Source organism: Salmo salar, chromosome 05 (genome assembly GCF_965601325.2).
Source record: "Salmo salar chromosome 05, fSalSal1, whole genome shotgun sequence".
In the NCBI taxonomy this organism is placed as follows: domain Eukaryota; kingdom Metazoa; phylum Chordata; class Actinopteri; order Salmoniformes; family Salmonidae; genus Salmo; species Salmo salar.
This window is the reverse complement of record NC_138295.1, coordinates 27,649,373-27,676,288: the sequence shown is the minus strand read 5'-3', so window position 1 is coordinate 27,676,288 and position 26,916 is coordinate 27,649,373. Positions and strand designations below refer to the sequence as shown.

At 41.6% G+C, this 26,916-nt stretch overlaps 1 protein-coding gene across 1 annotated transcript in view; it reads left to right on the top strand.

The window, feature by feature from the left end:
* Positions 1-251: 251 nt before the first annotated feature.
* The window catches only part of LOC106604530 (relaxin receptor 1), a 139,504-nt gene continuing 112,839 nt past the window's right edge, over positions 252-26,916 (top strand). The window contains exons 1-2 of the mRNA XM_082974915.1: positions 252-322; positions 18,251-18,429. Of these exons, the coding sequence (XP_082831041.1) occupies positions 252-322; positions 18,251-18,429 (250 nt within the window). The remainder of the gene's footprint in view (positions 323-18,250; positions 18,430-26,916) is intronic.

Here is a 26,916-nt window from a genome sequence, read left to right as displayed (position 1 = left end):
TTCCAACATCTACTGAAAACACTTCCCAGAAGAGTGGAGGCTGTTATAGCAGCAAAGCGGGGACCAACTCCATATTAGTGCCCATGATTTTGGAATGAGATGTTCGACGAGCAGCTGTCCACATACTTTTGGTCATGTAGTGTATTTCGCTTTGAGTTTTAGCCCCATATTTCAACAAAGGCTCCAAATTAATTAAAGAAAGTGTCCGTGGGCTGTCTTCTAAAAGACATGAGGAAAATCATCTGGCTAACATGTGTTACTCAAAACGGGCCAGGCTGATCGCCCATTCCAAGCATTGGACACTGAAGCTCATTGGTGGAAGGTGGGAATATTGAAAACTTACCCTCTGTAATAGATTTTTCTTCCCTCCAGGGTTCTGTTATAATTGGATCAAATGTCAGACAGAACAAGTGAAAGGGTACAGAGTGCTGTCCAGAGTTAATTAAAGCTACTGTTCTCTGGTGTTAGAGTTAATGTGCTGTGATGCGTCATTACTGGCCTACCACCTAAACAACATTCCCAGCACAGACCCAGGCATGTTCTGGTATTGGCGCAGTTAATTAATTGGCTCATTTGCATTCTTACATTTCCACCCGAAGAAATCATGGCAGAGCTGGTTGACAAGCTGATCTAATTGGTGTGTGCACATGAACTGTACAGGTAGGCCCAATGTGTAGACTAGATACCATTTGAAGGGGGTTAGAGCAGAGGTGTCACCTTGAGGGAGTTTTCATTGTTAATGTATTGCTCAAGTCAATTATTGATGGTGTCATTAATAGTCCATGATAACCTTATGGCCCCATATGTACAGATTTATTTTCAATACCAAGTAGGAGTATTTCAAGCTATTGGATAATGATGTCCAGGTGATCAAATATTCAAGACTTATTGTTGTTGTTGTTGTTGCTCTTATACCAAAACATTGTGGATGCATCCCCTGAAAAGGGAAAAAAATGTGTTAAAAATATTTTTATAGTTTCAGCCAGTAGTGCTCACGAGAAAAAATGGGTCCCGGACAATTGTGCACAATTGTGTGCATGGTCATCCATTTCGTATGATATGTTATGTCCTGCAAAATGTTTTATCCTGCAATTCGTATGATATGTTACGAATTCAAAGTCATACAATACGTTACTAATTTGTAAGTGCTTAAGAACCCCTTCAATCTCTTTAAGATCCTGTAGATAAATGCTAATGCATTTTATTTTAGCTACAACAGAGATTAGGCTCAAAACAATCACTATTGCGGTCTAATCCTGCTGGGGAGAAACGTCTTTGCATACCTTATCTCCTAAAGCTTTGATCACCACAATACTATTGCTCTCTTCCAGTATCCACACTTGAATACTACTTAGTGTGAACTAATGTCTACTAGATAGTGTGCTAGTGTGGCTATTGAAACGTAGTCTGGGTGAATTTTTGAAAAACATTTTACCAATACCTGCTAACACTTTTCAGGTCAGAGACCATGAAGCAAAGAAAATAAGGAGAGGAACCCATTAAAGACTACTGGGAAAAAGCACACCATGCACCTGTAGGCACTCATATTCTGCTACCATCGCTAGATGAGAGCTCAGTGACTTTGAAAGAGGGGTCACAAAGGAGCATAGGGGGTTTAAAGTGTGTGAATGTCAAATCAAATCAATTACATTTTATTTTTCACAAGCTTCATAAACAACAGGTGTAGACTAACAGTGAAATGATTACTTATCGGCCCTTCCCAACAATGTAGAGAGAAAATAGTAATAGTAAAATAATAGCACTAGGAATACAGGGGGTAATGAGTCAATGTCCAATTACGAAGTAATTGAGATAGATATGTACAGTTGAAGGACAAGTCGGTTAGGACATCTACTTTGTGCATGACACAAGTACCTTTTCCAACAATTGTTCACAGACAGATTATTTCACGTATAATTCACTGTATCACAATTCCAGTGGTTCAGAAGTTTACATACACAAGTTGTATGTAAAGTTGTACATATACAAGTTGACTGTGCCTTTAAACAACTTGGAAAATTCCATAAAATGATGTCATGGCTTTAGAATCTTCTGATAGGCTAATTGACATAATTTGAGTCAATTGGAGGTATACCTGTGGATGTATTTCAAGGCCTACCTTCAAACTCAGGGCCTCTTTACTTGATATCATGGGAAAATCAAAAGAAATCAGCCAAAACCTCAGAAGAAAAATGGTAGACCTCCACAAGTCTGGTTCATCCTTGTGTCGTGTCTTTGGCTATGCCGGATTAAGTGATATGACATGCTAACTTATAAAATGATTTCTCTGTAATTAATATTACCTGATTAAGCTAATCATGTAAATGTAATTAACTAGAAAGTCGGGGCACCACGGAAGAACGTTTATAGAGCCGTTATCTTCCGAATAAACTCTTAAAATACTTTGTAATATTTTACATCGATAGCAGTCAATATTAACCCTTGTCTTATTTTCAGTCTCATAATGAAAGTTGTAAATTCTTGGTTATCTTCACGAACCCTGGCTAACAAGTTGAATCAGCAATACAAAATTGGGTTTAATTATTTATTTACTAAATACCTAAACTAATCACACAGAATTACAAATACACAGAATACAATGATGTCATACAGAATTCGTCCTGGTGGACGTCCAATTGGATACGTGGTGGTATCTTCGTCTGGTTGTTAGACTGGATCCGTCGTCCGTCCTTTCCTAGCCCACGTTAGCAGCGGCCGCTGCTAACTCAACGGCTAGGAAGTATCACTTCTGTAGTGAATAAGCTCAAAGTTCATACCAGTTCATACCATAGCTCACGCCGAGGTTGGCTTAGTTCTGTCCTTGACATGTGTGTCCTTCTAACGTAGAGGCTGCAGACCTCCCGTACTGGAACAACATGGTTATCTTTTCGTCAAAGGCTTATATAGTGGAGAGGGGGAGGGAGGTGTTTCATCGTTTATAACCCCTGTCTCTTCACAGGGTTGGGCCACTGATCGAGCAGGGCACTTTCCTTATGAAAACCTAATTCTCTCATTTGGAAGCTAAAATTACATTTAATCTCCTAACAAACAATTTCCATATCAAACATTTCAATTGCATAACAATTCCATGTGACTCTGATAACTAGAGGGTGGATACTTTCCCAGGTACAGTTTATGTCGTCCTGTCATCAATCATAATGTCTCAGATGACAACTGAAATGAAATCCATACTCATTACGTTATCAAGCATATTTCCAACTGGTTTTATTAACAAAATATGGTTCCTTTCCCCATCCGTTTGATGTTCCCAGACTCTCTATATTTAACCATTTTACTAAATTACTCACGATAAACGTTCACAAAAAGCATAACAATTATTTTAAGAATTATAGATACAGACCTCCTCTATGCACTCGATATGTCCGATTTTAAAATAGCTTTTTGGTGAAAGCACATTTTGCAATATTCTAAGTACATAGCCCAGGCATCACGGGCTCGCTATTTAGACACCCGGCAAGTTTAGCACTCACCATAATCATATTTACTATTATAAAAATGTCATTACCTTTTGTTGTCTTCGTCAGAATGCACACCCAGGACGTCTACTTCAATAACAAATGTTGGTTTGGTCCAAAATAATCCATCGTTATATCCGAATAGCGGCGTTTTGTTCGTGCGTTCCAGACACTATCCGAAATAGTAAAGAAGTGTCGCGCGCTTGGCGCAATTCCTGACAATAAAATTCAAAGTATTCCATTGCCGTACGTCGAAGCATGTCAACCGCTGTTTAAAATCAATTTTTACGTCATTTTTCTCGTAGAAAAGCGATAAAATTCCGACAGGGAATCTCCTTTTCGGCAAACAGAGGAAAAAATCCCAAAGGCGGGGGCGGTCGGGGTCACGCGCATAAGCTAGTGTCTCTTGATGGGCCACTTGAGAAAGGCGATAATGTGTTTCAGCCTGGGGCTGGAATGACGACATTCTCTTTTTTCCCGGGCTATGAGAGCCTATGGACGACGTGGGAAGTGTCACGTTAGAGCAGAGATCCTTAGTAAATGATAGAGATGGCAAAGAAGTTCCAGAAATGGTCAGACAGGCCACTTCCTGTAAAGGAATCTCTCAGGTTTTGACCTGCCATTTGAGTTCTGTTATACTCACAGACACCATTCAAACAGTTTTAGAAAATTTAGGGTGTTTTCTATCCATATGTAATAAGTATATGCATATTCTAGTTACTGAGTAGGAGTGGTAACCAGATTAAATCGGGTATGTTTTTTATCCAGCCGTGTCAATGCTGCCCCCTAGCCCTAACAGGTTAACACAGGCTATTCAAGTCCTTCAGTAGATTCAGAGAGGGGAAGGGAGAAAGGTATTTATGGGGGTCATAAACCTTACCCACAGGCCAACGTCATGACACTTGGGAGCAATTTCCAAACTCCTGAAGGTACCACGTTCATCTGTACAAACAATTGTACGCAAGTATAATCACCATGGGACCACGCAGCCGTCATACCGCTCAGGAAGGAGACTGCTGCCCAGAAACTATAATATGCATATAATTATTGGCTTTGGATAGAAAATACCCTAAAGTTTCTAAAACTGTTTGGATGGTGTCTGTGAGTATAACATAACTCATATGGCAGGCAAAAACCTGAGAAGATTCCTTACAGGAAGTGGCCTGTCTGACAATTTCTTGGGCTTCTTCACTCTCTTTATTGAAAACTGAGGATCTCTGCTGTAACGTGACACTTCCTACGGCTCCCATAGGCTCTCAGAAGGCGGCAAAAAGCTGAATGATGTCTTTGGAGCCCCTGGCTGAAAAACATTAGCGCCTTTGGTAAGTGGTCGATCAGAGGACAATGAGACTGAGGCGCGTGCACGAGGCGACACCATGTTTTTATTTTCTCTGTCTTTGAACGTAAACAGGGTTTCCCGGTCGGAATATTATCGCTTTTTTACGAGAAAAATGGCATAAAAATGTATTTTAAACAGCGGTTGATTTACTATTAGAAAGGTTTGATTACCTTTGGTGTTCTTCGTCAGAATGCACTCCCAGGACTGCTTCTTCAATAACAAATGTTGGTTTGGTTCAAAATAATCCATAGTTATATCCAAATAGCGGCGTTTTGTTCGTGCGTTCAAGACACTATCCGAAGTGTAAATAAGGGTCACGCGCACGATGCATTTCGTGACAAAAAAATTCTAAATATTCCATTACCGTACTTCGAAGCATGTCAACCGCTGTTTAAAATCAATTTTTATGCCATTTTTCTCGTAAAAAAGCGATAATATTCCGACCGGGAGTGGTGGTTTTCGTTCAAAGACGAAAGAATAAAAACATGTACTCTGACCGGCCACTATCCAAACGCGCTACTGTTTTTCAGCCAGAGCCTGCAAAGCCACGATTCAGCTTTTTGCCCGCCTTCTGAGAGCCCATGGGAGCCGTAGGAAGTGTCACGTAACAGCAGAGATCCCCTGTTTTGGATAGAGATGATCAAGAAGGCCAAGAAATGGTCAGACAGGGTACTTCCTGTACAGAATCTTCTCAGGTTTTGGCCTGCCAAATGAGTTCTGTTATACTCACAGGCACCATTCAAACGGTTTTAGAAACTTTGGAGTGTTTTCTATCCAAAGCTAATAATTATGTGCATATTCTAGTTTCTGGGCAGGAGTAATAATCAGATTAACCTGTTGGGGATAGGGGGCAGTATTTACACGGCCGGATAAAAAACGTACCCGATTTAATCTGGTTACTACTCCTGCCCAGTAACTAGAATATGCATATAATTATTGACTTTGGATAGAAAACACCCTAAAGTTTCTAAAACTGTTTGAATGGTGTCTGTGAGTATAACAGAACTCATATGGCAGGCAAAAACCTGAGAAGATTCTGAACAGGAAGTGGCCTGTCTGACAAGTTGTTGTTCATCTTGGCTCTTTTTATTGAAGACTGAGGATCTTTGCTGTAACGTGACACTTCCTACGGCTTCCATAGGCTCTCAGAACCCGGGAAAAAGCTGAATGATATCGAGGCAGCCCCAGGCTGAAACACATTATAGCGTTTGGATAGTGGCCGGTCAGAGCACTCTGAGACTCAGGCTCGTGCACGAGGGCACGAGATGTTTTTATTTTCTCTCTCTTTGTACGTATACACGCTTTCCCGGTCGGAATATTATCGCTTTTTTACGAGAAAAATGGCATAAAAATTGATTTTAAACAGCGGTTGACATGCTTCAAAGTACGGTAATGGAATATTTAGATTTTTTTTGTCACAAAATGCGCCGTGCTCGTCACCCTTATTTACCCTTTCGGATAGTGTCTTGAACTTACGAACAAAACGCCGCTATTTGGATATAACAATGGATTATTTGGGACCAAACCAACATTTGTTATTGAAGTAGAAGTCCTGGGAGTGCATTCTGACGAAGAACAGCAAAGGTAATAACATTTTTCTTATAGTAAATCTGACTTTGGTGAGTGCTAAACTTGCTGGGTGTCTAAATAGCTAGCCCTGTGATGCCGGGCTATCTACTGAGAATATTGCAAAATGTGCTTTCACCGCAAAGCTATTTTAAAATCGGACATAGCGAGTGCATAGAGGAGTTCTGTATCTATAATTCTTTAAATAATTGTTATGTTTTTGTGAACGTTTATCGTGAGTAATTTAGTAAATTCACCGGCAGTGTTCGGTGGGAATGCTAGTCACATGCTAGTCACATGCTAATGTAAAAGCTGGTTTCTGATATAAATATGAACTTGATTGAACAAAACATGCATGTATTGTATAACATAATGTCCTAGGGTTGTCATCTGATGAAGATCATCAAAGGTTAGTGCTGCATTTAGCTGTGGTTTGGGTTTATGTGACATTATATGCTAGCTTGAAAAATGGGTGTCTGATTATTTCTGGCTGGGTACTCTGCTGACATAATCTAATGTTTTGCTTTTGTTGTAAAGCCTTTTTGAAATCGGACAGTGTGGTTAGATTAACGAGAGTCTTGTCTTTAAAATGGTGTAAAATAGTCATATGTTTGAAAAATTGAAGTTTTTGCATTTTTGAGGTATTTGAATATCGCGCCACGGGATTACACTGGCTGTTGAGTAGGTGGGACGCTTGCCCAGAGAGGTTAAATCGGGTACGTTTTTCATCCGGCCGTGAAAATACTGCCCCCTAGCCATAACAGGTTAACGAGTGTCTTGTCTTTAAAATGGTGTAAAATAGTCATATGTTTGAGAAATTGAAGTAATAGCATTTCTAAGGTATTTGAATAACGTGCCACGGGATTCCACTGGCTGTTGAGTAGGTGGGACGATTTCGTCCCACATTCCCAAGAGAGGTTAAAATAAAGTGTTGATCCTAACTGACCTAAGACAGGGAATTTTTACTTGGATTAAATGTCAGGAATTGTGAAAAACTGAGTTTAAATGTATTTGGCTAAGGTGTATGTAAACTTCCGACTTCAACTGTATGTGTTTTATTTGCAGAGTCCAATCCCTTCAACATCTACAGCTGCATCAACATCAAGCTCAGCGCCAGGAACTAGTGTATCACCTTTGATTTACACCATGACTCCATGATGAGCAAATACATATACTGGATCTAGGCATAAACATGGTCTGTGCCTTGTTGTCATAGTTGGTGTGTTTATAAGTAGGCTACAACTTCTACTGTAGTTTTCTCTGTATTATGGAGGCTTAGCTGATTGTTTATGCAAAGTTTGAAGTCTAACTTGGAGAAAAGCAGAGTTGTTAGTAAGGAGGGGATGGTATGTGTCTGTTGGGGGTCGGTATTGTGTGTGTGTGTGTGTGTGTGTGTGTGTGTGTGTGTGTGTGTGTGTGTGTGTGTGTGTGTGTGTGTGTGTGTGTGTGTGTGTGTGTGTGTGTGTGTGTGTGTGTGTGTGTGTGTGTGTGTGTGTGTGTGTGGAAGCTTAGTCAGTATAGTGGATATAGTAGCTTGTTCGAATGTGTATTGATGTAGTCAAATGTTGGATAATCACTGACTAGTGTATGTCCTACCGACTAATCCTGCTGCTGATGATGATGACCTTGACAACAGCATTAGAAGTACAGATCCCTTTAGTGTAGACCCATTGGATGAAAGCTTTCAGCCGGGAACAAGCACAAGCTCAACATCATCTGACTCGAAAGAGGAAAAGACTGCAAGGGGCTGGCATGGACCTTATGAAGTTCTGCCAGACCAGCTGCCATTGCCCAACACAAGAGGAGGTTCATGAAATGTATTTGCATAAACTAGCTACAATCTTAAAGCTAAAACAAATTATGTATGGGGTTGGTGTATTGGTGTATTAAACAGTGGATTAGACTGTCAATGTACAAAATAAGTAGATATGGCTTGTATTCAAGACAAAGTTTATTTGCTCTTGAGACTGAGTTCAGTTTACACAGCAGTATGCAGGAACAGTTATGGCAATGTATGACATACAGTATATACAGTAGAATTAAAATATACTACTAATGCCTATAATCAATACTACAGTTCTACAAATGGAATACTTTAATATGATGTGTTTGGGGGGGTGCAGTGAGATGTTCGGAGTTGTCACGACCGTCGTAGTGAGTAGACCAAAATGCAGCGGGTACGTGAATGCTCATATTAACTTTTATTGAACACTACACAAAAAAACAAGAAAACGAATGAATGACAGCTAAACAGTTTTGCAGGCTATACACAGCAGTGCAAAAACAACTTCCCACCAAAAGACAGGTGGAAAAAGGGTTACCTAAGTATGGCTCCCAATCAGCAACAACGATGTACAGCTCTTCCTGATTGAGAGCCATACCAGGCCAACACAAAGAAATACACAACATAGAAAGAACATAGATATACAAAACATAGAACAATACCCAAAAACCCCCGACAACACAAAACAAACACACCCCTGCCACACCCTGACCAAACAACAATAACAAATAACCCCTTATACTGGTCAGGACGTGACAGTACCCCCCCAAAGGTGTAGACCCCGGATGCTAGCTACCGACAGCAAAACAACTGACTTGTTTGTCATACTATTTGTTCATATGTAAAATTATATCAAAACCAGTCTCCTCATCCAGCTCTTCTTGGAAAGAGGAATCATCAGAAACAGCCATTGTAATTATTTCGCTATCCATCTCAGACAGACACAGTAATAGACTGTATCTACCTGTAAACCTGTAAAATATAGTACCGCCCCGATTTTTAAAAGCATACCTTCGAGGGTGGGAACAAGGAAGTAGGGCTCCCGTCAGGCTGTAGTCTTTACAAAGCCAGAGAAAATGACTCAACCTACATATCCTTCAATGTCATGGCAGACAGTAACATTCTTGAGACAAGTTCAATCTCTCTATTGAACAAGGACAACCACATCTACTAGCTGCGTGATCGTGCAATCTGTGAAACATAAAGGCCACAATAATTGCTACAAAACACAACTCTATTAATTGTTTGATCAGACAGGAGGCTCAATCAACTAATGACGTCATTGGTGCATAATTATGTCTGAAACACCTCTCATCTCTCATCACTCATAATTATGTAGGGAGACTGGAAAAACACCCCAAATAATGTCCAGGGGCAAAGCTTCCCTTTAACAAAGAGACACACCTCACCACCCTTCGTCTTACCCGAGGCTGCCGACCGGTATTGACAATGCATGGAAAAACCAGCGAGATGTACTACATATTATCCATGTCCTTGTTCAAACACACCTACGAGAAACATAGAATATTACAGTTCTTCAGGTCCGTTGATAGGATAGTCTCGAAAGGAGCTCATCCAGTTTGTTCTCTAGTGACTGTATGTTCGCCAATAGGATGGACGGTAGAGGCAGTTTATTTGCTCGCCAACGTAATCTCGTCAGGATGCCGGCTCGTCTGCTTCTCTTGCACTGTTGCTTCCTCTTTCGAGTCCCGGGGATTAGGAACTGGTCCGGATTGTGCAGAACGCCCAGAGCTGCCGACTCGTTGAAGTAGAAATTGGCATCCAAATTGAGGTTAGTGATTGCTGTTCTGATGTCCAGAAGTTGTTTTCAGTCATAGAAAATGTTGGCGGAGACATTATCTACCCAAAAAGTTAAAATCAGTGTAAAAAAAACATCTTAATTGTGTGTGTGTGGGTGGGTGTGGGTCTGGGTGTGTCTCAGTCACCAGATCTCAAACCAATTAAAGACTTATGGCAAATTCTGGAGCGGCGCCTGAGACAGCGTTTCCACCACCATCAACAAAACACCAAATAATGGAATTTCTCATGGAAGAATGGTGTTGCATCCCTCCCATAGAGTTCCAGACACTTGTACAATCTATGCCAACGGGCATTGAAGCTGTTCTGGCTTGTGGTGGCCCAACTCCCTATTAAGACACTTTATGTTGGTGTTTCCTTTATTTTGTCAGTTACCTGTAAGTCTCCATGTTGCTACACATTCAAAACCCTCTTGATCAGTACTAGAAATGAGAGGAATATTAATGGCACATGTAAGTCATTCCCTGCCTCACATCCCTAGCCTTCCACACACATCCTGCCTCCTTCAGTCTGTTGACTTTTAAAAATGTCTTGTCAATAAAAAGTAATGTATTTTCTACCTTGGAAGACATTAAAGGTCTCATTGACTTTAGTTGGTCAATTTATTTCCAGCACCTAGAAAGACGAAAGGCAAATAAATGCCTGTATGTCTAATTTACCATTTCGAGGGATTTTGCCTTCGGATTTTTCACAGTGATCTGTTTTCAGCTATGATTTGTTTTCGTGCATTCAGGGGCTCCTCTGCAATATTTAACATAATGAACACAGAGGCAATATATTTGCCTCTTTACATACAGAGCCCCTTGCCTCTTTACATACAGAGCATGTATCAATATGTATCATATTTTTCTATTTGTATGATAATGTTCTCGCATTCTTTTTGTGATCAACTGTTTTTTGTTACACATTTTTTGTTACACATTGTTTTTTGGTACACATTGTAATGTTGTGCCCTGAGAGTCGGGAAGCAAGTACAGGGAGTGAATATTTAATAAATAAACAGAACATAATACAAAACAAGAAACACTAACCACACCCAGACATGAAACTGAAACAATAACGCCTGGGGAAGGAATCAAAGGGAGTGACATATATAGGGAAGGTAATCAAGGAGGTGATGGAGTCCAGGTGAGTCTGATGACGCGCTGGTGCGCGTAACGATGGTGACAGGTGTGCGCCATAACCAGCAGCCTGGTGACCTAGAGGCCAGAGAGGGAGTATACGTGACACACATGGACAGAAAAACAAGTGACAAGACCAAATAAGACAAACAGTCCCCACCCCCCACCCACAGGACTTCCCCAACCTAAAGTTAAATTAGTGGTTCACAATAGCAGTCTTTTTACAGAGTCATATGTTGATTAACCTCCCTGGGCAAGGTGGAACGCTTACCTAGTCAACAGCCAGTGGAATCGCGTGGCGCGAAATACAAATACCTCATAAATGCTATAACTTCAATTTTTCAAACATATTAATATTTTACACCATTTTAAAGACAAGACTCTCGTTAATCTAACCACACTGTCCGATTTCAAAAAGGCTTTACAGCGAAAGCAAAACATTTGATTATGTCAGGAGAGTACCCTGCCAAAAATAATCACACAGCCATTTTCAAAGCATGCATATATGTCACAAAAACCAAAACCACAGCTAAATGCAGCACTAACCTTTGATGATCTTCATCAGATGACACTCCCAGGACATTATGTTATACAATACATGCATGTTTTGTTCAATCAAGTTCATATTTATATCAAAAACCGGCTTTTTACATTAGCATGTGATGTTCAGAACTAGCATTCCCACCGCAAACATCCGGTGAATTTACGTAATTACTCACGATTAACGTTCACAAAATACATAACAATCATTTTAAGAATTATAGACACAGAACTCCTTTATGCAATCGCAGTGTCCGATTTTAAAATAGCTTTTCGGCGAAAGCACATTTTGCAATATTCTGAGTAGACAGCCCGGCAATCACGGCTAGCTAATTTGACACCCACCAAGTTTGTTCCTCACCAAACTCAGATTTACTATAAGAAAAATTGGATTACCTTTGCTGTTCTTCGTCAGAATGCACTCCCAGGACTTCTACTTCAACAACAAATGTTGTTTTGGTTCGAAATAATCCATAGTTATATTGAAATAGCTCCGTTTTGTTCGTGCGTTCAGGTAACTATCCGAAGGGTGACGCACGGGCGCATTTCGTGACCAAAAAATGTAAAATATTCCATTACCGTACTTAGAAGCATGTCAAACGCTGTTTAAAATCAATTTTTATGCTATTTTCCTCGTAAAATAGCGATAATATTCCAACCGGGCGACGTTATATTCATTCATAGACTGAAAGAAAAACATGGAGTCCTCTCGTGGACGCACACTCCAGTGTCACTGTTCTCAGCCGGACCACTCACAAAAACTCCTGCTGTTTTTCGCCCAGAGACTGCAGAGACGTTATTCCACTTTCTGGCGCCTTCTGAGAGCCAATGGAAGCCTTAGAAAATGTCACGTTACAGCAGAGATGCTGTATTTTTTATAGAGATGCCCTAGAAGGAGAACAAATTGTCAGACAGGGCACTTCCTGTATGGAATCTTCTCAGGTTTTGGCCTGCCATATGAGTTCTGTTATACTCACAGACACCATTCAAACAGTTTTAGAAACTTTAGAGTGTTTTCTATACAAATCTACTAATTATATGCATATTCTCGTTTCTGGGCAGGAGTAGTAACCAGTTTAAATCGGGTATGTTTTTTATCCGGCTGTGCAAATACTGCCCCCTAGCCCCAACAGGTTAAAAAGCAAATATGTTTATTTCACTCGCCCCATGCGTGTGTCCTATAGATATTTCCATGTTTATAATGTCCATGATCGCAATCTTTAAGGTAATGAACACATACAGGCAATATATTTGAACGTGACACAAACACACACACACACACACCTTTTCCTTTGCCTCCTTACATACAGAGCATGTATCAAGATACATAAATATCATCCCTTTTGATTTGTATGATAATGTTTTTGCATTCTTAAGTGGACAACGCCAACACTAAACACCCTCACAGTAAATATGCTACTGTGAATAGGTTGAGACTGGAAGTGTCTGGAATTTTTCTAAAGAATAATTGCTCGCTCCGACAGAGATCCATTTGTGGACATGCTTACGTAGCTTGAGGTACGCATTATTTCCAAGGCAATTCTTTAAAACTAACCAGAGATACAAGTTACACCACTTTCTCTGACTGGCTCACCAATGTTTGAAAACTATTTTAATTTGCATAATGACCTAGCGACTGTGTTGCACAAACGACAATACACCAAGATGCCACCATTGCACAATGGATCCTGTTGTTCTTGGACAGTGTGACGGCGTGGAACAAGTAATTTTCCCACCACAATTGATTTCATTTACGGTGCACAGATAGACTACACTTCCATGCCTGGTTTCGCTGGCCTCAATGAGTCAAGGTTGTTCATGCAGAGCCCATTTGAATGAGTGCATGTTAGGGTCATGATTTGACTCGGCCAGAGTTTGTTGTCTTGGATGCATGTTTTTCGTCTTTGAAAATGTGTTGCCAATGTTATAGGCTAATCGACTAGTTGGGCTTCTCACCATAGAACGCTATTGGGAAATCAAAATCATAGAGTGTAAAAACACCCCATTGCGCCTTACTTCGTTGAAAGAAGAAAATCAATTGTGTATTACTGGTTATACAAGTGGCCATAGGTACTGTACAACATGAAGAACATGAACATGTACTTCTCTTGAGCACAATCTGTGATGTGAACATTGACAAAGAATCCGTTTCACACAACATGCTTTCATATTGCGGAGAATGTTAAAGTGGAAAAGTGTTGAAAGGGATCGGTTGATCAAATCCAAGATGGTGGCCAAGCTTCTTCTTTCATCTATGCCGCTTCTATCAGTAATGGGAAACATTCTTATTACATCTCTATGCATCTTTGGCACAGTGTCTGTCACAGATCAGTTGATTGTTTAACATATTTTAGAAATTGAAGATGAGAGATGCTCCAGGAAAGCCTTGAGAAGAAAACCAACAGTGTCTGGGAAAATATAAATGTGCTTCCACATACCAGTACAACATTAAAGCCTCTCACATACTGTAGAACTGAGTAGTCAATACCTGAACTTAATTTTTCACATTACAGATAAAGTTGACACTTTTGCAAAGGCAGTGCAAACCCTGGTGAGATATGGAATGGGAATTATTCTCGGGTAAATATGAGCAGTGGTAAAATGGTACAGTTAGTAGTAAATTACTACAGTCAGTGGTAAAATGCTACAGTCAGTAATAAAATGCTTACCCTCTTTCACATAGTTTGGTGTCATAACCAGTATTATTACTCAACGATCCTAAACACAAAAAACAAAGGACACTGTCATGTTCCAAGAACCATCCTTGCTCCTCAAAAGTGGCTGTGTTCCAAGAACCCTTCATGCTCCTCAAGAGTGGTTGTGTTCCAAGAACCATCCATGCTCCTCAAAAGTGGCTATGTTTCAAGAACCAGACAACAGTACTGGACGTGTGTCAACCTTTATATGTGAGGACTGTGGGGTCACAAAGGTCAGGCAGAACCCAGCATTGTGAGTGCCAGCCTTCCAATCTGAACTGTGTTATTACTTCCTTTGTTATACGTATTTTGAAGAGCCAAACGGCACTCCCACTCTGCTTTCAGCTGCTTTTTGATGTCTGTCAGACAGACATGTCCTCTGTTTCCATACATTCTGTTTGATTGCCATCCAGCTCCAGCTGAAAGGGCAGTTTCGAAGAGCAGAAAGAGGGAGAGAGAGAATTGTTTATTTCACTTTTGTTTTCCATTTCACTTTCATTGGCAATGTAAACATATGTTTCCCATAACAATAAAGCCGCTTGAATGTAATTGAACTGAGAGATGGGGGGGCACACAGAGAGACAGACAGAGGTCTGTGTGAGAGAGAGTGTTCTGTGTTTTCATCCATCATCGGTGTTTACATGTGTCAACAGTGACATGTCAGCTGTCGTGGCCTGTTGGAAAAAGTCAGAAAGAGACCTTAAGAAAGTCATCCAGTTGACAAATCTCCACGAGTTTTCTCCAGAAAACTCCACAAAAACGTGTTATAATGTTATAAGGTTATAATGGTGAGAATTTAGCCAAGCTTGTTTCCCGTTCGACATGTTAATTATGCAGTATGCCACAACAAAGCTCCCCTATGCTGAAAATGAGATGTCAATCTTCTTGCGCTAGAGGACAATGTACTCCTGATGAATACTATGGTTTTTGACTATCAATGCATGCATGGAACCAGAGTACTGTATGGAGATAACCAAGTCAAATAGAATGTATTGAAATTGTGACTGGTGAACAGCACTGCACAGTTTGCACCTATTCGACGGCATTGGATTGGTGTTGGCAGTACACTACAGAACGGTCTTTCCAAAATTGTGACTTAGTTCCAACCAATTCCTGCTGGGTCAAGGCTTAGCCTGTCTGGGCTGGGGTATACTTATAGTTTGGTTCATCTGTGTGGATACAGGATATGTCTCAAAAAGCTTGAACTACTCCTGTAGAATACAAAGCATGGCATCCTCAAATACTCCATAAAGTCCATACAATACTATAGCGAGAAAAATAAGTGAGAGTATAAGCATTATTGATGATAATAAGCATTTCCCTCACACTCAAACAATGGAGCAAGCTTCCTTTCAGATGATTAATAATGTGTCGATATTCGATGGGCAGAGGCGGATCTTTATCGCACAGAAAGAAAGTATGTATTGCACACCATGCTTCTATGTAGTTGCTGCCCTTGAGAGAGAATTCCAAAGTAAACTAATCATCAAAAGGTGAAAACGCTGCTGCATTCCCTTGTTAATAAGTTTTGAGGTAGATTAATTTACTGGAAAATGTACAATTGGTGATGATCATTGAGTAATAATCAAGTCATGTGCCAATAACACTCCTACCCTTAAGCATGTGGGCATTTGTTCTGTATTGTATTGTAGGACTTATATTCAGGCCCTATACAGTGCCTTCAGAAAGTATTCACACCCCTTAAATGTTTCCACATTTTGTTGTGTTACAAAGTGGGATTAAAAGGGATTTCATTGTATTTTTTTGTCAGCGATCTACACAAAATACTCTATAATGTCAAAGTGGAAGAAAAATTCTAGCATTTGTAAAAGATTCATGAAAATAAAACACTGATATATCTTGATACGATAAGTATTCAACCCCCTAAGTCAATACAAGTTAGAATCACCTTTGGCAGCAATTACAGGTTTTATAAATAAGCGTCAACTAGTGGATCTTACGAGTTGTATACAAAGATGACCAGTTTACAGAAGAGTATAGAGTGCAGTGATGTGTCCTATAAGAAGCATTGGTGGCACCCTTACCTGCCGATCTATAAATTACGTCTCTGTCACGTTTGTTGTAAGAATGGGACCAAGGCGCAGCGGGAATGTGTAAACTCATCTTCTTATTTATTGAGAAGAAAACGAAACAAAACACTTGAATCAAAACAACGACGAAGAAACAGTCCTGTGAGGCACACAGCTACACATGGAACAACTACCCACAAAAACCCATGAAAAAACACCCCTACTAAATAGGACCTTCAATTAGAGGCAACGAGGAACAGCTGCCTCCAATTGAAGGTCAACCCAATAAACTAAACATAGAAATAGAAAAACTAGAACGAACATAGAAACATCTAACATAGAAAATTAACCAAAAAACCCTGAAACACATAAAACAAACACCCCCCTGCCACGCCCTGACCAAACTACAATAACAAACAACCCCTTTTACTGGTCAGGACGTGACAGTCTCAATAATCTAGTTTGCCAACTGGAGTGAAAGAGGATCGATTACGATAGAGGAAACCAAGTCTAGATTTAACTTTAGCCTGCAGCTTTTGATATGTGCTGAGAGAAGGACAGTGTACCATTTAGACTCCCAAGTATGAGGTGACTGCCTCAAGCTCTAAACCCTCCGAGGTAGTAATCACACCTGTGGGGAGAGGGGCATTTTTCTTACCAAACCACATACTTTTGTTTTGGAAGTTTCAGAACAAGGTTAAGGCAGAGAAAGCTTGTTGGACACTAAGAAAGCTTTGTTGTGGAGCATTTAACACAACATTCGGGGAGGGGCCAGCTGAGTATAAGACTGTATCATCTGCATATAAATGGATGAGAGAGCTTCCTACTGCCTGAGCTATGCTGTTGATGTAAATTGAGAAGAGTGTGGGGTCTAGGATCGAGCCTTGGGGTACACCCTTGGTGACAGGCAGTGGCTGAGACAGCAGATGTTCTGACTTTATGCACTGTACTCTTTGAGAGAGGTAGTTAGAAAACCAGGCCAAAGACCCCTCAGACACACCAATACTCCTTAGCCGGCCCACAAGAATAGAATGGTCTACCGTATCAAAAACTTTGGCCAAGTCAATAAAAATAGCAGCAACATATTGCTTAGAATTAAGGGCAATGGTGACATCATTGAGGACCTTTAAGGTTGCAGTGACACATCCGTAACCTGAGTGGAAACCAGATTGCATCCCCAAGAGAATACTATAGACATCAAGAAACCCAGTCAGTTGATTATTGACAAGTTTTCCAACACTTTTGATAAACAGGGCAAGATAGAAATAGGCCTATAACAGTTAGGATCATCTTGATCTCCCCCTTTAAATAAAGGACAAACTGTGGCTGCCTTCCAAGCAATGGGAACCTCCCCAGAAAGGAGAGACAGGTTAAAAAAGTTGTAGATATGCTTGACGATGATAGGGGCAGCAAAGGTCTCTGCTATTGTTTGGTCTTTTGTCTTTCCCTTTCCCTTTCTCCCATCAGGTCAAATGAATTAAATGCTGAACTGCACGCTTCGGGAGGAGTTTCATCCAAGGGGCTATTATTATCAACAATGGTGATTCCTCCCTTCCTTCCTTCTTCCTCTTACATGTGCAGGTTGGATACTATTTGTCTAACTGTCTACTGTTTGTGTACCTGTGTGGACTGTGTTTGTGTGGACTGTGTTCCTGTGTGAACTTTGTTCCTGTGTGGACTGTGTTCCTATGTGGACTGTGTTCCTGTGTGGACTGTGTTCCTATGTGGACTGTGTTCCTGTGTGGACTGTGTTCCTGTGTGGACTGTTTTCCTGTGTGGACTGTGTTCCTATGTGGACTGTGTTCCTGTGTGGACTGTGTTCCTGTGTGGACTGTTTTCCTGTGTGGACTGTGTTCCTGTGTGAACTTTGTTCCTGTGTAGACTGTTCCTGTGTGGACTGTCTTCCTGTGTGGACTGTGTTCCTGTGTGGACTGTCTTCCTGTGTGGGCTGTGTTCCTGTGTGGACTGTGTTCCCTTGTGGACCCCTTTCCTGTGTGGACCCCTTTCCTGTGTGGACAGTGTTCCTGTGTGGATTGTGTTCCTGTGTGGATTGTGCTCCTGTGTGGACTGCGTTCCTGCGTGGATTGTGTGTCTAATGTGTGAGCTGTGGTAAGATGTTCCTCTTGTAGGACAATACTGTACATGTCAATCTAATCTAAAATCAAATGAACATTTTAATTTAGTCAACTGGTATTCATAAACCCTAAAATATTTCTAATTCAACCAAATGAAAAAGCCAAATAAAGACTGTCTCGATAATGTTCCTAAATAACTTGACATTTATAAGGGCTATCAATGAGATTCATTCATTCCCTGACTTTTGGCACAGACATGTTACCTCATCTTGCTTGTTTTGTGTTGTCGGCATCTTAACAGATTCAGGTCAGGTAAGTGGGTAATCATTCAAATGCTGCTTGCATCAAAATAAAACTATAAAAGCAATATAAAGAGTAAATACAGTATTGATTTGAGTACAAAGGCACATTATGGTTTCACAGTATGGTTGCATATTATGGTTTCACAGTATGGTTGCACAGAATGGTTGCACATTATGGTTTCACAGTACGGTTTCACAGTATGCTTTATATTATGGTTTGACAGTATGGTTTCATAGTATGGTTGCACAGTATGGTTGACAGTATGGTTTCACAGTATAGTTTCTATCTATGGTTGCACAGTATGGTTGCACAGTATGGTTGCACAGTATGGTTTCAAACGTAAATAACTTTTCTAGTTTAAAAAAGGTGTATTTTCCTTTAAAAAAAATCCAATCCAAATTCAAGCAGGTCTTGGAGCCATTGAGTGAAAGGGAGGGAATTATATTTGGATTTGTATGGTTTTCTATAACATGCGAAAGCTGCCAATTTCATCTATGTCAAGACTGGAGTTCAGCTTTGAATCCCTGACAACCTAATAGAAAGCCAGTGGTCGGCAGTACGTATACAGAGAGCCCAACAACAGGGAATGTGTGGAGAATATTCTAGAAGTTAATCAACATAAGTTTATCAGAAAGAAAATAAACCTTTTCAGTGTATTCTCAATATATTCTCAATGCAGTGCAGCCGTATGGAGTCCAAATGATAATAGGCATTCATTGTATGGCAGCTATGGGCAGAGAAATATATGGGCTACAGAAGAGAGGCAGATCTTTCCAGAGCACCCATCTTCCCTGTAGCTCAGTTGGTAGAGCATGGTGTTTGCAACACCAGGGTTGTGGGTTCGATTCCCACGGGGGGCCAGCACAGAAAAAAAACATGTATGAAATGAAATGTATGCATTCACTACTGTAAGTCGCTCTGGATAAGAGCGTCTGCTAAATGACTAAAATGTAAAAAAATGTAAAAAATGTAGATGTACTCCAAGTTTTGTGAGAAGAGTGTCACGCCCTGACCATAGAGATCCTTAGTATTCTCTATGTTTGGTTAGGTCAGGGTGTGACTCGGGTGGAAAAGTCTATGTTTTCTGTTTCTTTGTTTGTGGGCCGAGTGTGGTTCCCAATCAGAGGCAACTGTCTATCGTTGTCTCTGATTGGGAATCATACTTAGGCAGCCTGTTTTCCACCTGTGTTTGCGTGGATGTTATTTTCTGTTTAGCATTCTGAGCCTGACAGAACTGTGCACTTCGTTTTTTCGCCGTTTGTTATTTTGTTTTAGTGCTTCTTGTAATAAAGTATCATGAACACTTATCACGCTGAGCCTTGGTCCACTTCTCCTTCTAACGAGAGCCGTTACAGAACCTCCCACCTAAAACGGACCAAGCAGCGTGGCCAGGAGGATTGGACATGGGAGCAGATCCTGGATGGCAAAGGGCCCTGGACGCAGATTGGGGAGTATCGCCGTCCAAGGGAGGAATTAGAGGCAGCAAGAGAGGAACGGCGACGATACGAGGAATTAGCACGGCAACGACGGAGGCCCGAGAGGCAGCTCCAAAATAAAATTGGGGGGGGGGGGGGGGGGCACACGGGGAGATTGGCGGAGTCAGGGTTTAGACCTGAGCCAACTCCCCGTGCTTACCGTGGGGAGCGTGTGATCTGTCAGGCACCGTGTTATGCGGTGATGCGCACCGTATCTCCAGTGCGCATTCACAGCCTGGTGCGCTCCTTGCCGGCTCCCCGCACTTGCCGGGCTAAAGTGAGCATCCAGCCAGGACGGGTTGTGCCAGCCCTACACTCCAGACCTCCAGTGCGCCTCCACGGCCCAGTATATCCTGTGCCAGCTCTGCGCACCCGGTCTCCAGTGCGTCTCTCCAGCCTGGTGCGCCCTGTGCCTGCTCCACGCACCCGGCCTCCAGTGCGTCTCCCCAGTCCGGTGAGACCGGTTCCGGCTCCACGTACCAGGCCTCCAATGTGTCTCCCCAGCCTGGTAAGCCCTGTGGCAGCTCCACGCACCACGCTGCCAGTACGTCTCCTCAGTCCGGTGAGACCTGTTCCGGCTCCACGTACGAAGCCTCCAGTGATGATCCATGGTCCGAAGCCTCCAGTGATGATCCATGGCCCGGAGCCTGTAGGGATGATCCATGGCATGAAGCCTCCAGTGATAATCCATGGCCCGGAGCCTCCAGTGATAATCCATGGCACGAAGCCTCCAGTGATAATCCATGGCACGAAGCCTCCAGTGATGATCCATGGCCCGGCGCCTCCAGTGATGATCCAGGGCACAAAGCCTCCAGTGATGATCCATGGTGCGGAGCCTACAGTGATGATCCATGGCCCGGAGCCTCCAGTGATGATCCAGGGCACAAAGCCTCCAGTGATGATCCATGGCGCGGAGCCTACAGTGATAATCCATGGCAAGAATCCTCCAGTGATGATCCATGGCCTGGAGCCTCCAGTGATGATCCAGGGCACAAAGCCTCCAGTGATGATCCATGGCGCGGAGCCTGCAGCGACGGTCCCCTGTCCGGAGCCTCCAGCGACGGTCTGCAGTCCAGAGCCTCCAGCGACGGTCTGCAGTCCAGAGCCTCCAGCGACGGTCGGCAGTCCAGAGCCTCCAGCGACGGTCGGCAGTCCAGAGCCTCCGGCAGGGGTTCCCAGTCCAGAGCCTCCAGCGGGGGTTCCCAGTCCAGAGCCTCCAGCGGGGGTTCCCAGTCCAGAGCCTCCGGCGATGATCTACGGTCCGGTTCCACGAAAGTGGGGGAAGCCCCAAGCGGAGGGGGATCTGCGTCCCGCACCGGAGCCTCCACCGAGAGGAGATGCCCACTCGGACCCTCCCCTATAGGTTCAGGTTTGCGGCCAGAGTCCGCACCTTTGGGGGGGGTACTGTCACACCCTGACCATAGAGATCCTTAGTATTCTCTATGTTTGGTTAGGTCAGGGTGTGACTCGGGTGGGAAAGTCTATGTTTTCTGTTTCTTTGTTTGTGGGCCGAGTGTGGTTCCCAATCAGAGGCAGCTGTCTATCGTTGTCTCTGATTGGGAATCATACTTAGGCAGCCTGTTTTCCACCTGTGTTTGTGGGAGGTTATTTTCTGTTTAGTGTCTGTGCCTGACGGAACTGTTCGCTTTCGTTTGTTGCTGTAGTTATTTTGTTTTAGTGTTTCTGGAATAAATTCATCTTGAACACTTACCATGCTGCGCCTTGGTCCACTTCTTCTTCTAACGACGAGCGTTACAAAGAGAGATACGACCCCAATCAGTAATGAGGCAAGCTAATGAGAAGACAATTGTGTTGGCGAGGTTGGCAGTGCCTGTGCTGTGTGGCATGTGACAATGCCATGAATGCCATTATCACAGCACAAAGACCAACCGTTATTTCCTCTACCCACTGATATCAAACCCCTTCAGTTCAAATATGTTCCTATGAATGAATTTGTATTTCATATAACATTCTCTCATTGTGTTTTTGAGAGAGCGTGAAAGGTAACTTCTCTCATTAAATTACCTACGTTTGATGTTTGACGCTGAGCGAGACAATACACAGACTTAGTTGAGCTGAAGTTGAATTTGGAATTGATTGAATAGGAGGTAGGGAATCCTTTTTAATCCAATTTTTTTTTATTTTTTTTTAAGTTTTTATCTCACAGGATATACTGTACAGTAAGTTGCCCTGTGAATACCCTCAAGATTCTTATTTCCTTACGTCAAGAACTCCCATGTACCTGTTTACACTGCCTGAAGGAGAAACCTGAAACGTGTTGCATCCACACCACTCTCATTGTTTGTTTCTGTGGCTTGAATAACAGGTATGTTGACAACTGTAATCATTCATAGCTCTGGTTACCACACACAATCTTTATGACACTTTCTGGTCTCACTTTACTTTATGTCACCTCCAATGTTCCTATTTTCCTAACAAGTTAAACGTCGCAAAATGTCGACACAAGGACAAGCGAGATGGACACTTGAAATTGCATGCAAATTCATAGCGGAGAGACTCATTTCATGGATACCTTTAAAGCTGCTGGAGAGAGGTTGATAAGACGGACACACAAGCTGCATATCAGATAGCAGGCGTGGATCACTCTGTCCTGTCAAAACCCCTAGGCCGTAGCAGAGCACATGCCCCAAGGCATGTTGTATGTTAATGCCCATCCACAGAAACCACCACTAACAACAATATTGCAGCAAATCCAGTCCTCCTTCCTTATGTGAACCCGATACATTGATTTAATTCAACATTGTTCTGAGGATTTCCATGCCCTACTTTAAAATTGGGATTTTAATGGGCCACTCTATTTGGTTAATCAACTCTGCCCTCAGTACTTGGTAATAAAGCACTCTTATAGTTACAATACAGTACAGGCTTAATGTGTTAGAGTGGGATGTATTAGTGATGGGCTGAAGCCTTGTTGGGAAAAAGACAAGGATGAAGGTGAAATAAGTAGCCCTCATTCACTCACAGTCAGCCTTCCACACTTCAGTCTAGCACTGTCCGTAAACTATATACTGAACAAAGATATAAACGCAACATGCAACAATTTCAACGATTTTACTGAGTTACAGTTCATATAAGGAAATCAGTCAACTGAAGTAAATTAATTAGGTCCTAATCTATGGATTTCACATGACTGGACAAGGGCGCAACCATTGGTGGGCCTGGGAGAGCATAGGCCCACCCACTGGGGAGCCAGGCCCACCAACCTGGGAGCAAGGCCCATCCAATCACAATGACTTTTTCCCAACAAAAAGGGCTTTATTACAGATCGAAATACTCCTCAGTTTCATCAGTTGTCCAGGTGGCTGGTCTTAGACGATCCCACAGGTGAAGAAGCCAGATGTGGAGGTCCTTGGCTGGCGTGGTTGCACGTGGTCTGCGGTTATGAGGCCAGTTGGATGTAGTGCCAAATTCTCTAAAACGACATTGGAGGCAACTTCTGGTAGAGAATTAACATAAAATTGCTGACAACAGCTCTGGTGGACATCAGCATGCCAATTGCCCGCTCACTCAAAACTTCAGACGTCTGTGGCATTATGTTGTGTGACAAAACTGCACATTTTAGAGTAACCTTTTATTGCCCCTAGCACAAGGTGCACCTGTGTAATGATCATGCTGTTTAACCAGCTTCTTGATATGCCACACCTGTTAGGTGGATGGATTATCTTGGCAAAGGAGAATGTTTATTAACAGGGATGTAAACAAATTTGTGCACAACATTTTAGAAAACAATGTTTGGACCACTTGGTGCAATTTGTAAGGTGTTGGACTGTCAGAATTTGCAACAGGACATTATTTTGCTGTCAGTGTTTCATGCACCACCAAACGCCACTCAAGAAGTTCCATTAGAAAAAAAAACACTGGACGCACTGGTTGAATCAACATTGTGTCCCTGTTATTTCAATGAAATGATGTTGAACCAACGTGGAATAGACGTTGAATTTGTGCCCAGTGGGAAGGTTCTGAAATGAACTGGAGCAATCTTATCAATGTTGGAGTATGAAGTGTATGAAATTGCATAATTGAAAACCATAGTTCAGCAGTTTTTCTGATGTTAAACCAAATAATTGTTTGGTTCTAACTCAAAACATGTATTGAGTGAATTGTGTCTGACCCCAAGCTATTTCAGTAGTATCGTCTAATCAACGTTATTTTAAATGTTAAATATTACACTTTTGCATCAGGAGAAAAGTTATCTATTTTCTCAGCAAATAGGCTATTTAAATAGGCTAAATAAATAGGCTAAATAAAAAGGCATTGTAAATGAAAACAGTTTGTGTGTTTTATCACCTGCTGTAAAAACCAGGCACCAGCTTTGTACCTGGTGCAATTTTTTGCTAAATCTGCCATTATGTTTTCATCTGCCAGCGAACAGCTTTCCAGGGTGCGACAAACATAACCCAATTCTTTATATGCTGCAAAACATGACTGGGCACAATAGTGCTTGTTAATAAGGAACTTGTATTTATTTTTACAGGGTAAGCCTACTCAAAAATGCCCCCCCTTCAGTGGTAAACATTTATTTTTGGAAACTATTTTCATAATTTTACCTGCAGACACAAACTATGGTCTCTCTCTCTCTCTCTATCTCGCTCTCTCTCTCTATGTATCCATCTCTCTCTGTCTTTCTTTCTCTCTGTCTTTCTTTCTCACTCTCTCTCTCTATATATATGTATCCATCTCTCTGTCTTTCTTTCTCTCTCTATGTATCTCTCTCTCTGTCTTTCGCTCTCTCTGTCTTTCTATCTCTGTCTATCTATGTATCTCTCTCTCTCTCTCTCTATGTATCCATCTCTTTCTGTCTTTCTTTCTCTGTCTCTTTCTATGTATATCTAGATCTCCATCTTTCTTTCTCTCTGTCTTAATCTCTCTGTATTTCTCTCTCTCTCTCTCTCTCTCTCTCTCTCTCTCTCGCTGTATGTACCTCTCGCTCTCCCCGTCTCCCTTGTCCTCTGTTGATGACAACCTTTTCACACGCACTCTAGAGCGGCAGTGGAGATTTCCGCGCGCCAGTTGATGGAAATAGATTCTCTGGAGCAGTTTCGAATCGATTTCTCTACTGTTAGCACCAGACAGCCGCTAACCATCTTTACCAACCTCATCTTGACAAACTTAACTACCAAGTAGTCTAGCCCATCTTGGTAACTGCAGTTCTTAGTCTACAGATTTTGCGCGTTGGAAGCTTGGAAGAAAACTAAAACTTCTGTTTTCTCGTGTTTTTAATGCCGTTACAGTTAAATATGCAAGCTTATGTCGCTTGGATTCTCATGTATGGAGTGACAGGTATGTATAACCTAATGATATGTTGCACATCAGTTTGTTAACTCTGAAATTGACCAATATGTATTTATGCTAATGTATGGTTTAAGCCTGTATATTATCTCTTTTCCCCTCCTATTCTGGCATTGTTTGCATTTATTTTTGATACTGGTCTTCTGGAAGTTTGCTTAGCTTGAACGTCTTAGACGTGTATATTGCAATAGGTGCAGCTAAATGCAGCCTATACTGTAGCTTTGCTATCGAAAATACTGTGGGACACTTGACAGACGAAATTACTTTTAAGTGCTCTATAATGGCACGAAATGATAAAACCCTGGAAAATCTTTTCGTTATGGTATCTAATTGCCTTCGCCGTTGTAGCCTGGTCTTATAGACTAAGCGTAACATAGACACGTATTAGTATGATATGATTACATAAGACAGAAGGTTACTTTTAGGTTGGATGGGTGGGCATACAACATTAACACCTAACAAACAGCCACGACAAATTTGAATTTTTAAGATCATAAGTTTTGCTAATTCGAAACATATTATACAAATGTCAAATTCCTAACATATTGTACATATTGCAATTCGTAACATATACGAATTGTAATTCGTAAAATATCAAATGAAACGGAAGATGGACATGGACACAAATGAATACATACCATACCATACCATACAAAACAAAACATAACCTATCATACTAATTGCAGTGTCCTGGACTTACATGTATTATGTTATGTCTACCCCTGAGTCCCAACCTGGTCTCAGAGCATTTCATATTATTCTGTATGTAAATCTGAAAAACTCAAATCCCTCCTCAACTATTTACTCAACTCTTACCCTATGAGGTCCGGAGCCTACTGGTTTTCTCTTCTACCTGATAATTAATTGCACCCACCTGGTGTCCCAGGTCTAAATCAATTCCTGTTTAGAGTGCAACAATGAAAAAATGTAGTGGAACTGGCTTCGAGGTCGAGAGTTGACTTTGAGGGCTCTACACTATACATTGCTTTATTTGTCAAATAACCTGAAATTAGGCAAACTAATAGAATTTAGCAACCAGGAAATGGCAGAGCGATTTCTGCATATTGCACCTTTAATGACTGCTGGCTGCTGATGTTTCACATTGAGATATTACATTGCTGTGGTGCTGTTTATGCAGTTTGGAGAGACTCGTTTGGGGTTGAGGAATATTATTCTCAGTCATATAAATAATGTATTTTCCCACCATTTGTTTACAAGAGAGCATTGAGGTCATCATGGGAACTTTTTACATAACTGTTCACCTTATGTCAATGATGTGGAATGAAAGCCAGTAGAAAATGATATAGAAACCATCTCCTTTATGATGGTCATACCATAGAGATACATATTGTGGCTCATACACTAAATATAACATGTCAGGATC